The sequence below is a fragment of the Orcinus orca genome, chromosome X (assembly GCF_937001465.1).
Source record: "Orcinus orca chromosome X, mOrcOrc1.1, whole genome shotgun sequence".
Taxonomy (NCBI): Eukaryota; Metazoa; Chordata; class Mammalia; order Artiodactyla; family Delphinidae; genus Orcinus; species Orcinus orca.
Genome location: NC_064580.1, coordinates 37,250,609 through 37,265,846, shown reverse-complemented (window position 1 = coordinate 37,265,846; position 15,238 = coordinate 37,250,609). Strand labels below are relative to the sequence as shown.

Below are 15,238 nucleotides of genomic sequence, written 5' to 3'. Positions count from 1 at the left end.
CATTCTGCGGCAGTATTCATGTCAACTTTGATCACCTGGTCGATGCGGTTTCCATCAGGTTTCTCCACTGTAAAGTTACTATTTTCCTTTTTAATTAATTTGTGGGGACATACTTTGAGACTATGTAAATAGCTTGTCTATCAAACTTTTACCCACTAGTTTTAGCATCCTCTCCCTTTTATTTAGGTGGCAGCACTTTATCAAGAGCTGGGACCCTGAACATAGGGAAGAGATTTGAAAACATTCAATGAAAGCCAAACAATAATCAAGAAAAGTCAAGAAGTAAGAAGATCCCTCTATGCTAAATAGGAATAGAGGAGCCCTACACTTCGCCACAGAGCAGTTTCCGGGCTTATAAAACATAAACAAGATGGTTGGTGGTTCTGTCCATAAACATTCAGCTCTAAATAAATAAAGAGATCAGTGAGCTTATGGCTAAGGCTAACATGAACTGGCTCGTCATTATTATTTTTTAAAATTTATTTATTTTTGGCTGCATTGGGTCTCTGTTGCTGCGTGTGGATTTTCTCTAGTTGTGGCGAGTGGGGGCTACTCTTCGTTGCGGTGCACAGTCTCCTCATTGCGGTGGCTTCTCTTTGTTGCAGATCATGGACTCTAGGCACACAGGCTTCAGTAGTTGTGGCATACGGGCTTAGCTGCTCTGTGGCATGTGGGATCTTCCCAGACCAGGGCTCAAACCCGTGTCCCCTGCATTGGCAGGCGGATTCTTAAGCACTGTGCCACCAGGGAAGTCCAGGAGCGTGGAGTCTTAACCACTGGACCACCAGGGAAGTTCCTGTATATTGATCTTAATTCCTGCAATCTAGGGGAACTCATTTATTAGTTTTAATAGATTTTAGCATATTCTTTAGAATTTTCTGTATATGAGATGGTGTTATCTATTAGACATAATTTACAATTTCTTTTCCAATCTGGATGCTTTTTATTTCTTTTTCATGTCTAGTTGATCTCGCTAACATCTCCAGTAGAATGTTAAATAAAAGGGACTAGAGTGGACATCCTTGTCTCATTCCTAATCCTAAGAGGAAAGCAGCCAGTCTTTCACCATTAAGTATGATGTTAGCTGTAGGTTTTTTGAGATGCCCTTTATCAGGTTGAGGAAATTTCCTTCTATTCCTGGTTTGCTGAATGTTTTTATAATCAAAGGTGTTGGATTTTGTCAAATGCTTTTTCTGCATCTACTGAGATGATCTCATAGTTTGGGCCCTTTATTCTATTAATATGGTATATTACAATTGACTTGGGGTGTCAAATCAACATTGTGTTACAGGGATACATTCCATTTGGCCCTGGTGCATAATCCTTTTTATATGTTGCTGGATTCTGTTTGCTTGTTTTTTTTGATAACTTTTGACTATATCACAAGGTATACTGATCTGCAATTTTCTTTTGATGTCTTTGTATTATTTTGGTAGCAGGATAATAATGGCTTCAAACTATGAGCCTGGAAGTATTCCTCCTTTTGAAAGAATATGTGAAGGACTGGTGTTAATTCTTCTTTAAATATTCAGTAAATTCAGTAATTCACTAATGAAATTCACTAAACCTGGTTCTGGGCTTTTCTTTGTGGGAAGTTTTTTGATTACTAATTCAATCTTTTTACTTGTTATACATCTATTCAAATTTTCAATTGCTTCTTGAGTCAATTTCAGTAATCTGGCATTCTCTTATTTTTTAAATTTAAGGTTAGTGGTGATGGCCTCTCCTTTTTGACTTTCACAACTAAGCCTAACTAAAGGTTTGTAAATTTTGCTGATCTTTTCAAAGAACCAACTTTCAGTTTCATTGATTTTCTCTTCTCTATTTCACTTATTTCTGCTCTAATCTTTATTAATTCCTTTTTGTTTTCGGGTTAGTTTTCTCTATTCTACCTTTTGAAGGTGAAATGTTACTGATTTGCTGTCTTTCTTCTTTAATACAGGAATTCTGCAGTATAAATTTCCTCTAAGCACTGATTTCGGAACACTCTGTAAGTTGTGACATTTTGTTCTTTTTCATTCATCTCAGCATATTCTCATTTCACTTGGCATTTCATCTTTGACCCACTGGTTAGTAAAGAATGTATACTTTCCATACACCTATGAAATTCCCAAATTTACTTTTTAATTTATAATTTAATTCCACTGCGTACAAAAAACCTACTTGTATAACTGCAATGCTTTTAAAGTTAATAAGGCTTGCTTATAGCCTAGAGTATGGTCTATCCTGGAGGATATTCTGTGTATACATGAGAAGAACGTACATTCTGCTGTTTTCGGGTGGAGTATTCTACAGATATCTTTTAGGTACAGTTTATGGGTTTATACTGTTCAGGTCTTCTATTCCCCCCTCCACCCACCATGGCTTTGAATTACTGTCTGCTGTCAGTTGCCTTCAGCCTAATTACTTCCTTTAATATTTCTTCAAAGGCAAGTTGGCTAGCAACAAATTATCGCAACGTTTGAGAAATGTCTTTACTTTGCCTTCATTTCTGAAAGACAGTTTTGCTGAATGTAAGGTCCTTAGTTGTCAAGTCCCTTCCCTGCCCCTGGCACTTTGAAAAGGTTGGCCTACTGCCTTCTGGCCTCCAATGTTCTGATAAATCAGTTGTTAATTTTATTGGGGTTTCCTTGTATATGAGGAGGTAATTGAAAGTGGCAGTCCTCAGAAGACAAAATGCAAAAATGTGATCTACAATAAAGACAAGTCCTCCAACTCTATCCAGAAACCAGGAAAAATGGTAAATAAAACTTTTATAAGTGTTCAAGCCAGTACAAAGTCTATCCTACCAATAAGGTAAACCTTAAGTGAAAACTGAGAGATGGTTTTATACTGTGCTGTATGCATATAAAAAAACTTTTAAAAAATGACTTGGTAAGCACCAATGCTTGAAGGCAATAAGAACACATGAGTAAATATTGAAGATAATTTTAGTAAGTTCATTACTTTATCTAAATAATGTTAAAACAGGAGGCAGAATCGGCTGACCATACTATTGAGGAAATGTCGCCACACACCCCACCCCACCCCGCCAAAGCTTAAGATACTAGTACAGATGAAACATTGGCAGGACAAATAATACTGGTGAAATACTTATCAGAAATTGAGAATATCAGTAAACTAGAAGCCTGATGTTATCCTGCTGAATAATGTCTCATACCTAATGGGATCCATGCAACACTTTCATTATATAGAGGCTAAAACGTAATTTATTTTTGAATTGCAAATTTGGAAATCGGTGGTTGATCGATTTCCAAATGGTGTGAAAAGTTTGTTTTAACAAGGAAAATTTTACTAGCTTTAAAAATTACTTTCTCCCCCATATTTAAGTATCTGGAGACTGATCAGTATTAATCAGAATATTACTACAATAGAGGAAGAAAAGGTATCAAAGATAGTTAGAAGGTATGGTGTCAATTAAGTCAGGGGAACATAACAGTAGCAACAAGAATTCAAGGGCTTACTATGTACCAGGCATTATTCTAGCATAAATAACTTGTTCAAGGTCATACACCTAATATGTTAGGTCATGTTTCAAATCTAGGCAATCTTACTATGCAGATTCACATCTCTTACTTTGTGAAGATACAGACAATATAAGAAGGGAAACTGGAAGCAATGACTCATGTAGAATTTGACTACAAAGGAAAAGAAAACCCTAGTGAGGCTGAACTGTACATGTATCATCTCCTGATAGCCTCGAGAGCAGGATTCTCAACCTCTGACAATGAAATTAAATGAAATACCACATGCAAATAAATTAAGTAAAAATTAGCAATGCAACACATGTGGTTTATATTAAGGCTTCATTTGGGGGGAAGGCCTGCATTGGCATCTGTGAGGGCTTTGTACCATCAAGAAGAGGTGGCATCATAACAGAATGTGAGTTACATTAAACTGAGCCGAGATGTTTGAATGCTTGGGAGTACTACATGCAAACCTCTTTTGCCTCTCTCAGATTTTGTTTGCATTTGGTATATAACATAAATCATATGGTTGCATGCCTATGTTGCCCTGATTATTCTATCATGCTACTTAGATGGAACTTAGGACTGAAATGATAAAAGATTATTGCCTCGTGCCTATCAGTTGCCTGATGCTTAAACCGGCTATGCAATCTATTAACTAGGAGGACTCAGCTGGCCCAGAGTGGTAAATGGAAGAACAGAGTCAACAAAATCAGTTCAGGTATCTTGAGAGCTGCTTAGTCTCTCAATTATGTTTATCTGAGTTTTATATATGGGAATGTATGTATGTACCTTAAGTGTTAAGCAAAGCAAAAACCTTGTGATTTATAAGCACCTTGGTTGGGATTTTATTCAACAATGCCAAGAGTCTAACTCTTCAAATAATGAGTATTAGAAATATCCTCATTTTTAATACGTATATTGGCTTCTGCAGACTCTACACTATAACATGTTAAACGAGTGATATGTTCAGTAACCATTATGTTCAATTCTATCTCTGTGGTAATATAAAGTTTTCTTTCTATGGCAATGTGAAGAAACTTAAACCTACAAGATAGTTCTGGGGTTTATTTTGGGGCCTATGAGTTTGGCATAAGACAGAGGAATATGTACTAAGAACCCATCTGTACCCTAGCACACAGACTCAGACACAACTGTCAGAGGGCAAAAGCACATTGAAACAGAGCTCCACATACAGCAGGCGCTTAAAAACGGACTGTTGACACCACAGAAATCTTTACCTTAACATGTTAAAACAAATCCACACTTTGAAACCAATGTAAACATGTGGATTCTAGTAGCCTCGGATCTCTTTCTTATAAACTTTTAATTCGTAAAGTCTGAAGAACTTATGAAACATGGACTTAGGATTACAAAAGAACTATAGTATTTGCAAGAACAGACTTAGACAAAAGTTTTCTTGAAAAGATAACGGTGGTGGTAGTAAGGAAACAAAGGATGAAAATGAGTCAGGTACATACCTAGGAAGGTAACAAACAATTGTAGTATAGGCAGGCAGAGCTCCCAGGCAGGGAAGAAAAATAAATCAACTTAAACAAGGAGAGTGGGTAAGGCAAGCACTTAGTAAAGAGCCTTGAAATGCTGGCCTGGAGTTTAGACTGTGTAAGATTTGGGAGTAAAAGTGGATCACAAGTTCATAAAGGAACACAGTTTATAAAATCAACTACCTCGCATCTTTAAAAATACATTTGTTGTCACTTCTAAGGTAACTGATGAAAAAAAAACGCTGGTAAGGGAAACTGCTGTTATTTTTCATAGTTCATGTTAGCTTACAATACATACCTCTAGCATATAGTCTCATGCTTTCCATATAAGTTGCAAGGTTTTCTGCTACCAAAGTAACTAGGGCATGATTGTGCTGAAGTTGATTGATTAAGTCATGGCGATAGAATACATGGGGACTTCGCTGAGTTTGACTGAAACGAGAAGAACTTAACAATATAATTAGGCAATTAAACTCTGTTGTAATCGAAAGAGCTTATACAATCTAAATTCCAAGATACTAATTTAAACACTTAAAATGGTTTCCTTTATAAGAGAATTAACTTTGGGCCGTTTATTTTCTTTAATGACAATATTAAGCTATTTAAAAGAAAATAATCAATGCCTCAAAAATAAGACATTAATTCCACTATTCTTCCTTCATACAAAAACTATGCATTAATATTCTCCAATTTCACACTATGGGAAAATCAATGACTGATTTCTTCTCCCATACTACAGTAGTAGCAAAGCACTTACAAGTTTACATGATTATTTCCAGAATTATAAAATAGAAACATTTCTTGTAACATTAGCACCACAAAGATTATGTTGTAAATGTAGTGGAGAATTTAATCAAAGAAAGTGCTTTTGTTAAAATTTTATTTATTAGGCATTCAAAGTACAGAATTATCTCTTATTTCCATCAAGTATGCCAGATAATTTCAGTGGCATGTGTTGTATCTATTAATCTCATTCCTCACTGCATTTTATCCTTCCTGCTTTGTTTCCCTTTTTGCCTGGATCTACCCTAATCCGTATTATATATTTCTTACAGACATTATATTTCCGTAATTGGTTTACTTTGCAATGTTTTAACGTTTTATTAACTTTGAAATGTCATACTACAGAAGTTTTCACAGTAAAATAAACCTATTGGCTTTTTAAATAGTTTTTAAAGTTAATTTCAAACACTAGATTTCAGGTATGTTCAAATGATGAAAGATGATAGGTATAGTTTAAAAATACTTTCTGATTTATTTTAGCTAAAGTTTGTTAAATAGCCGACTTTAAATATCTTACATGCCAAACTTTAGTTACTGGAATAATCTGTTCTTGTACTTTCTGGTTATAAGAGTTGGAAAAGATAACATGAAAGCAATATTATCATCTTTATTCTGATACTTATCACTAAATTGTGTCTTACTTCCTCTTCAATAAGAGAGGTGGATATGATAAAGGAATCTTCTTTTGTTCAAATTTAATCCATGTGTAAGCGTCCTGTCACCCCACTGTAATTTTCTTTTTTAAAACTCGCTTTCACCAACTGACAATGCCGTTTCTTTTCAAGAAAATACATAAATAAAAATATTGAAATTTTCTGCTAAAAGCCTTACCTCAAATTTTGAGGTGCTTCGCCAAACAAACTACAAATTTCTCTTATTTGTTTCAGTGCAGGAATTACCCATTTGTCATTTGTACGAAGTTCTTCTATAAAGCGATCTATCCACTGGATCTTCTGTGTGTCACGGTCCTTAAAAAACAATTTCAATGTTTTATATAGGTCAATACTCAGGAGAATTCCACCTTCAAATTAGTTTGAGAATTACAAAATAGAGCTTTTAAGATTAGCATCATACACATTATGCTGTAACTGCAGTAAAGAATAATAAAAAGCTGCTTTTAAGTACATTTTTTATTCCACATATACTACCAAAACTCCCACAAGTAAAACACTATTATAAAAACTCAACATGACACGGATTCAGATATATCTACAGAAAGGTATTAAGCACACTGAAAAGTTTGATTTTAAGTTGCCAGGAGGTAGACATTTAGCTTTATCCAATGTATTAGGAGAGTCTACCACATAATAAAATCCAGCAATAACGTGTAACTCCAATTGTTACTCTGTATGGGTTTGTTTTTAGCATAGTAAGGAACATTGAAAATTTATGTTTTACCAAGAAAATAGTACGGCAACTGAGTGAAAAAAATTCACCAAAAATAAATTCACACGCAAGGAGAGAAAGAGACAGAAACAGGAATAAGCAATTAAAAATTAATGTTATAAAATCAAAATAACTTCAGATATATTTTACTTCTCATACTTTACTCCTTCCCTGAGTCAATAATAATCAGAAATGTAGGTTTGTGTACCTAACAATTTTAAGTACAGATTATTTTTATTTTGTGTTTGTGTCTCTCTTTAATGAAATAATTTAAACTCAAGGTTCTTATTACTATTTGGTATACTAAATACTTAATGAACTACTAGTACAAGTGCAGTAAAAAAAAAAAGAAAACACCTACGTGAGCTATTAGTTCTTATCTAAATTTCAGTTCATTAGTATAGGAAATAGTTTTAACAAGTAGGAAATTAGTTACTCAGCAATATTCATTTTACCATGAATTAAAAAGATACACATGCTAGAAGTTAGAATGTAGGGAAGCTGTTGATCTGCTCATAGGGAAGGCACTAAATGTTTTAGTGTTTAGGAAATTCTACTAATTCTTCTTAACTTCCGTAAGAAGCAAAGAAAACCTAACTTCTCTTACCTCTAAAGTCCATAATCAACTTTAATATCTTATATGATCTACTGATATTTGAAACTGGTATTTCAGCACCATACATCTGACACTACCACCACTATATTACTTGTTTTGTTTATACCGTCTTTCTACTAAGACTAAACTGCTTTTAGATGATGCACAAAACTTAGACATAGAGACCTAAGAGGAAGAGAGACCTACATGAACAGAGTATGTCAATTCTTGAAGATCATTTCAAAAATAACAATGTCAGAAAAATCTGGAACTATTCTATATCTAAGCCATCCTCATGGTGAACGAGAAGGGTCACAAAACGTGAGCAAGGCAGCACAACCTCACCTGGGAGCAACTATAATCTAGTATTTTTATGTGGGCACTGAGAGCCAGGTCCATGATGTCTACAGGCACATCATCACTATGGGCCAGATTCCACAGGAGGTTCAACACTTTGTGTGCCATCACACCATCTTTATCATCTTCTGCAAGACGACGTATCAGCTCAAGTAGCTTTTCTCGCTGCTTTTTACTTGCATTTGTCCAACTGGCCTAGAAAAAATTTTTTAAATGATATGGAAACAACACATATTTATTGGTCACTGCTTAAAATTGTCACTGGATAAACTATATTCATCAGAAAAACAACACAGCTAAGCACAGCATTATTCAAGTGGTATCTGAGCGATAAGACAGGACAGATTTAAATTCCAGGAAAAACAAAAGAATCTCCATTTACAGTTAAATACCGTAGATCAGAGTTTCTCAACCATGAGTACTACAAACATTCTGGACTGGAAAACTCTTTTTCCAGTTTTGTGGGGGGCTGTCACGTGCACTGTAGGAAGTTTAAAAACACCCCTGGCCTCTACCCCACTAGAAGCCAGTAGCAACTCCTCCTCCTAGCTGTGACAACAAAAAATATCTCCAGATATTGCCAAGCATCTCTGGGAAGCAGAACAGCCTCCTGTTGAAAACTACTGCCTTAGATTCAGTCTGTCATTTGCACCTTTAAAATTATATTAAAAGATGTTAAAGACAACTTGATATACAAACATTTTCATAATAAATGAAAAAAGCCTTTTATAGAGCAATGTGCATTACACGCATTTAAAAACAGAGGTCTATAACAAAGTCTGTTATTATCCAAGACTTACACAGAACAGAAATGATACAATGCTATTTCAATTTAGAAGACAGAATACTCATTTAAAAACTCTAAAATGGAAAAACAAAAAACAAAAAAACAAACCCTCTCTAAAATGGTACTTTTTAAATGCCCAGTTTATACAATGGGGTATGTGTGCAGGCTGGTGGCATCTGGTGGGTAGAGGTCAGGGATGTTGCTAAACAACATGAGAAAAGGTGTATGTATAACGTTGATAATCAGTGTTTATTGGAAAATAAACTGAAATCAACCTAATGGCAAATAGCAGAAGGATGATTAAGTAAATTACAGAGGATCCTTTCAATGAAATTATTACTCAGACATTTACAATGTGATAAATACAGGGTATGTCATAAGTCAACTGGAGTGCATACTTCTAATTCCTCCTAGACCCCTTAAAATTATGAAAGGAATAAGAGAAAGCTGCTAGGAATATAAAACAAGACTGAAATATTAGACTGTATTACAATTAAGAACATTTTAAAGAGAGACCAGCAAACATTATGTGCCTCCTAAAGAAGAGCACATCACCACCTATGACATATTCTAGCAAAACAACAACAAAAAAGGCTCTGTATCATACTTTTGATATACAACAAAGCAATAATCAATCCAGTTTCCTCAACAAATAATTTACAAGGAAAAAGTAAAGACAAAGGGGGGAACTGTAGATTCAAAGAGACTTAAAAGACATATGCAACTGATTACAAACTATGGAGCCTAGCTCAAACAAACTCCAAAAATAAGGTATAATCTGAGGCAACTGAAGTTTCATCACTATTTGAGAATATTAAGGAATTATTAGTTTTTAGGTATGATAACGATATTGTGAAGTTTTTCTTCATGTACTTATCTCTAACAGACATATACTAGAGTCATTAAATATGAAAAGGAGAATCCATTAAGAACATCTGTTTAGGGCTTCCCTGGTGGCATAGTGGTTAAGAATCCACCTGCTAATGCAGGGGACACGGGTTCGAGCCCTCGTCCGGGAAGATCCCACATGCCATGGAGCAACTAAGCCCGTGCACCACAACTCCTGAGCCTGCGCTCTAGAGCCCGCGAGCCACAACTACTGAGCCCACGTGCCACAACTACTGAAGCCTGCACGCCTAGAGCCCATGCTCCACAAGAGAAGCCACCACAATGAGAAGCCCGCGCACCACAATGAAGAGTAGCCCCCATTTGCCACAACTAGAGAAAGCCCGCGCACAGCAACAAAGACCCAACGCAGTCAAATAAATAAATAAAAATTCCTTCCTTAAAAAAATAAACATTTGTTCATCCAAAGCCACCATAAGGTGAGTAAAAAAAAAAAAAACAAAAAACAACCACAATTTGCAACACCTGAACTGATAAAGATGGCTAGTGTTCAGAATGTCAAGAATTCCTAAGAACCAATAAGTACAAACAACTCAAAAGGGAAAAATTAGGCAAAAGACTTGAACAGGCTTTTCACACACACACATAAAAGGAGAATAGAAACATATGAAAAGATGTTCAACTTCATTAGTGATCAAGGATATAAAAACCAATACGACAATGAAGTAACATTTGATACCAAGCAGACTATCAAAACTCCCAAATTCTGACAAAAACAAGTGCTGGCAAGGATGTGAAAATCTCAATGGGACTGTAAACTGGTATAACCACTTTGAAGAACGAAGACCTAATTAGAACTCAAACATTGAAAAACTAGACCAGCTAGACCAGGCAAGTACATAAGTCTAATCAATAAGCTTTGAAATCATTTGGTTGCACTCTATAAAGAACTGCAAAGTGACCTGGACTTCATGCTTCTTTTGAATCATCTTTAGTAGAAAGTTTCAAGACACACTCCATAAGAACGTTAGTTTTACCAACACCTCAAAAAACAGTGCTTGTTACCAAATAGTAAGCGCTCAATAAACATCTATTAATCCAAAGGGGGGGAGCATAGATGATGGAATTATTTTTATATTTAGACTATTATTGTATTTAGACCACTCTTAGAAGTGGTCTAAAGTGGAGGGTCCAGAGAATGTAATAACAATCAACCTCTTCTTTCTCCTCCTGTCATGGCCATCACTGGTCATGTACCATCATTTCGTAAGTCATCTCAAAATTAAAAATGAATGGCAATTAACTTTAGAGTACCCCACTGTAACTGATTCTGTTATTTCCTTAGCTGCCTTTGTTGTACTTCAAACTTAATTTTTCCATAAGGCGGTGATTTACAACTTTAATGTACTTAAGATTCATCTGAGAATCTTGCTTAAAATACAGACTCCCAGGACCCATTCCTAGCAACTCAGAGTTAATTGGTCTTAGGTAGAAGCCAGTAATTGGTATTATTTTTTCTTCAATTGTGAAATACACATCAAGACGGTACAAACATACACATTATACTACATAATGTAAACACCTATGTAACTATTACCCAGGTCAAATGTAATATGGTAAGCAGCACTCCAGAAGCTAGCTGGGTCTATTTCTGAAGTTTATGTTAATGCAATCAAGGTATATGAAATTCTTGTGTGCCTTCATTCCTTTCTTCAACCTTCTCTTTATTAGACTCACCCTTGTGGTTGAGCTGCTCAAATCTGCTCATTCTCATTGGTATGTTTCATTATATGAACATTCCACAATGTATCCATCTTACATAGCAATTTTTAGCTATTATAAATAATTCTGCCACAAATGTTGATTGTGTATACTGGTGTATATATGCATGAGTTTCTCTACAGTATATATTCAGAAGTCAAACCGATTAAGTCATGAAAATCTTACACTTTTCCAGAAACACCAAACTATTTTCCTAAGTGGTTGTAGGAACTTATGTTCCCACCAGCAGTCAGTATAACTGTTATAACTGTTATTTTTAACAAGATCCCTTTGTGATCTAATGCCAGTTGTTAACAGAATGCCCCTATGTGAACACTGCCATAACATCTTGTGTTCTTAATCCACAAATTCACCAAACACTTGGCTTTTACAAACCCAGCACTAGTAACTGGAGAGACCACTACACAATATGGCTTTAAAAAGTGCATCATGGCACCAATGCAGATATGACTGTAGGAGCTCTTGGGCTACCTTTTGAATTACATTTCCATTAAGTCCATGAATTACATTTCCAATTCGCCTGTGCGTATCACCCCAGACTATTAAGGTATTGGTAGTCCTTGCTGTTGATTCTTTATTTTTCATTGCAACCAATTAATCCTTCCCTGCAGTCCTACAGTTCACTTGAACCTATAATAAAAACACAAACTGCTAGGGGAAAGGAATCCAAATTGACAACTGAATTAAAAAAAAAAATCCTTATTTATGAGGACTATTATTATAAAAATGAATATCAAGATCTCATTGAAAAAGAAAACAATGGTCAATTCCTTTACACTAGAAACTGTTTAATGATTTCCATTTAAGTACTTACTGGGTAAGAACCATTCATAGATTTAATGAATTAACTGTATTAAAAATGAAACTGTACTACTATGTTAACTATTACCTTAAAGCAATCAAAAAGATGATCAAGTTGCTCAGGAGAAAAATCCCATGCCAACTTTGCCAGTAGATCATGTACATTCTTCACAATGGCTTCATGCTTCCCCGCCTATTGAAAAACCAAAGAAAATCAGAGCATACTAAAATTTGAACAGCAATAAGTAGCATACACTGTCTGTGGAAAACTATTAATAAAGTATTCCCATCTCCAACTAACTGTGTAACCTAAGAAAATTCCTAATATTTTACATGTTTTAGAACTGCCATCTAAAACCTGACAACTCAATTTCTTGACATACATGGTTAATGTAGACTTTGGGAATTCATGTGAACTTTTATTACAGTTTATTGAATTTAACATGCCAGTTCTAACATTGCAAATAGGAGAATAAGGCCCACCAGTGGTACTGTTTCAAAATTGGAACCTTAAGCACTCAAAGGCAAAACTGAATGCTTTCTTGGTTTCTACAGACTCAATGAACAAAGCTTTGTAATCTAGAACTCATCAATACTTCCTAAGTGATCCATGAATAGAAACTTGTCATTAAGATAATCAAAGGAATCACATAGTTTCTATCTCTGAGACCAAAGATCACTTATCCTTCTAAAAGCTATTAATCTTTCGGATTATTACAGGATTTTATAAATAATCTAGTGATTTAACTTTCCTGACATCGGAGTTCTTTGTTTTCAGTATATGAAGAAACCAATTATGGATGTCTTATACTCTTTCAATAGACATTTCTTATTATTTTACGTTTGCCTCTTATTTAAAACCTACAAATTGCCAACCTTTACCAAATACATACAGTAGATGTTGGAATATTTTTTATTTTAGAAATATTACTGGCCATCTCAAAAGGATTCTTGACAGGACTTCTGTAAACAATAAGCATTTACCTATACTAAAAGTCAAACAGTATAAGTCTTCATCCCTTTTAACTACAACTATTACCATTTCTTTAGTTTTTAGTACATTTCTTTTACAAACCAAAGAGCCACCATCTTAAATTCCTTACCTGCGCTGCCCAGATATTATCAAGATCTTGTAAGGTCAGGGCCTTTTCTTTGATGACAAAACGAAGAATCTTCTCTAGCTTTTCTACATACTGTGGTTGATGAAGACTATCTCGCAAGACTATGGATAAAATATTGTTCTGCTGTATCCACTCCTAAATAGAATTCAAACACTTGTTTCAAAGCTTCTAAAAATATATACATAAAGTATTGTTCACACTTTTAGCTTCCAGGGTTTTTTTTCTCCTTCTTTTTTTTTTTTTAGTTGCAGCATGCATGTGGGATTTAGTTCCCCAACCAGGGATCAAACCCGGGCCCCCCTGAATTGGGAGCGCAGTCTTGCCCAATGAACCACCAAGGAAGTCCCTGTTCACACTTTTAAACATTAGTAGGAATTTAAAAACTCAAAATATGGGCTTCCCTGGTGGCACAGTGGTTGAGAGTCCACCTGCTGATGCAGGGGACATGGGTTCGTGCCCTGGTCTGGAAAGATCCCACATGCCGCGGAGCGGCTAGGCCCCGTGAGCCATGGCCGCTGAGCCTGCGCGTCCAGAGCCTGTGCTCCGCAACGGGAGAGGCCACAACACTGAGAGGCCCGCGTACCGCAAAAAAACAAAAACAAAACAAAAAACAAACAAAACAAAACAACTCAAAATATAATGCACAATGGAACATGGTTATGTGTTCTTTTGCTACAAAATTATGAAAAATCACAATAATTTCATGGAACTTAATTTTGCACATACAGAAATGTTTCCATGAATTAGAAACAGTGAAATCATTAAAAAGATTTTACTCCAGCATTTACTCAGAAAATTATTATTTAAATGTAGCAATCGGGCTTCCCTGGTGGCGCAGTGGTTAAGAATCCGCTTGCCAACGCAGGGGACACGGGTTTGCGCCCTGGTCTGGGAAGATCCCACATGCCGCGGAGCAACTAATAAGCCCGTGCGCCACAACTACTGAGCCTGCACTCTAGAGCCCGCGAGCCACAAGTACTGAAGCCTGCGCACCTACAGCTGGTGCTCCGCAACAAGAGAAGCCACCGCAATGAGAAGCCCACGCATCGCAACAAAGAGTAGCCCCCGCTCGCCACAACTAGAGAAAGCCCGTGCACAGCAACGAAGACCCAACGCAGCCAAAAATAAATAAATAAAATAATTTTTAAATAAATAAATAAATGTAGTGATCACCATGGTTTAGGTATGGTGGATTATAGGACTTATTTTAGGATCTTTAGATTTTTTTATACCAGTTTTGATTTGGGTGAAAAGGTACTTTTTACTTTTATTTATTAACCAATTACACTATTATTGCTTATCCATTAGCTTTTTAATCTTCTCAGCAATCCTAATGAGGGCTGTATTACCCTATTACAGAAAAGTAAACAGGCTCAGAAGTGTTGGAACCAGAATCTGAATCAAGGCTGAAAGCTACCGAAGTCTGTTTCTCTAACACTATGCTATATTGCTTGACAGGTATTTATTTAATATTTAAATCAACAAAAGAAAACTAACTCATGATACAATACAAAGGTAACAGTCCACACTGTATGATTTTACACTATTCAATTTAATGAGAATAAAAAGTATTTAGCCCCAAAATGTGCTAAAGAAGTACACTTCTCAGCTGGTAAAGGCCCTTTTTTACTTCTAATCTATTACAGACAGATATTTTTGTAGAATACCATTAAAATGTGGCAATATGAAATTGCTACAGAAGTTTCTAAACACTCAGTGCCATCTGCCATATTCATCTAGCCTTGGCAACAGCTCAAGGACCAGAACCAGACCTCAGACCACACTGAGTAGCTCTGTGCTCGACTTTC

At 35.7% G+C, this 15,238-nt stretch overlaps 1 protein-coding gene across 8 annotated transcripts in view; it reads right to left on the bottom strand.

Annotated features, from left to right (window-relative positions):
* The window catches only part of USP9X (ubiquitin specific peptidase 9 X-linked), a 122,894-nt gene that overhangs the window by 62,015 nt on the left and 45,641 nt on the right, over positions 1-15,238 (bottom strand). For 6 of the 8 annotated variants that reach the window (XR_007474832.1, XM_033408540.2, XM_033408541.2 and 3 more), the window contains exons 10-14: positions 13,413-13,565; positions 12,398-12,502; positions 8,082-8,288; positions 6,587-6,723; positions 5,271-5,419 (exon numbers count right to left, since the gene is read on the bottom strand). Coding sequence is in view for 7 of the 8 variants with exons in the window: in XM_033408540.2 (XP_033264431.1) it covers positions 5,271-5,419; positions 6,587-6,723; positions 8,082-8,288; positions 12,398-12,502; positions 13,413-13,565 (751 nt within the window). In the remaining variant the exon portion in view is untranslated. The remainder of the gene's footprint in view (positions 1-5,270; positions 5,420-6,586; positions 6,724-8,081; positions 8,289-12,397; positions 12,503-13,412; positions 13,566-15,238) is intronic. The other 2 variants (XM_004281352.4, XM_004281353.4) reach the window with 1 other exon arrangement.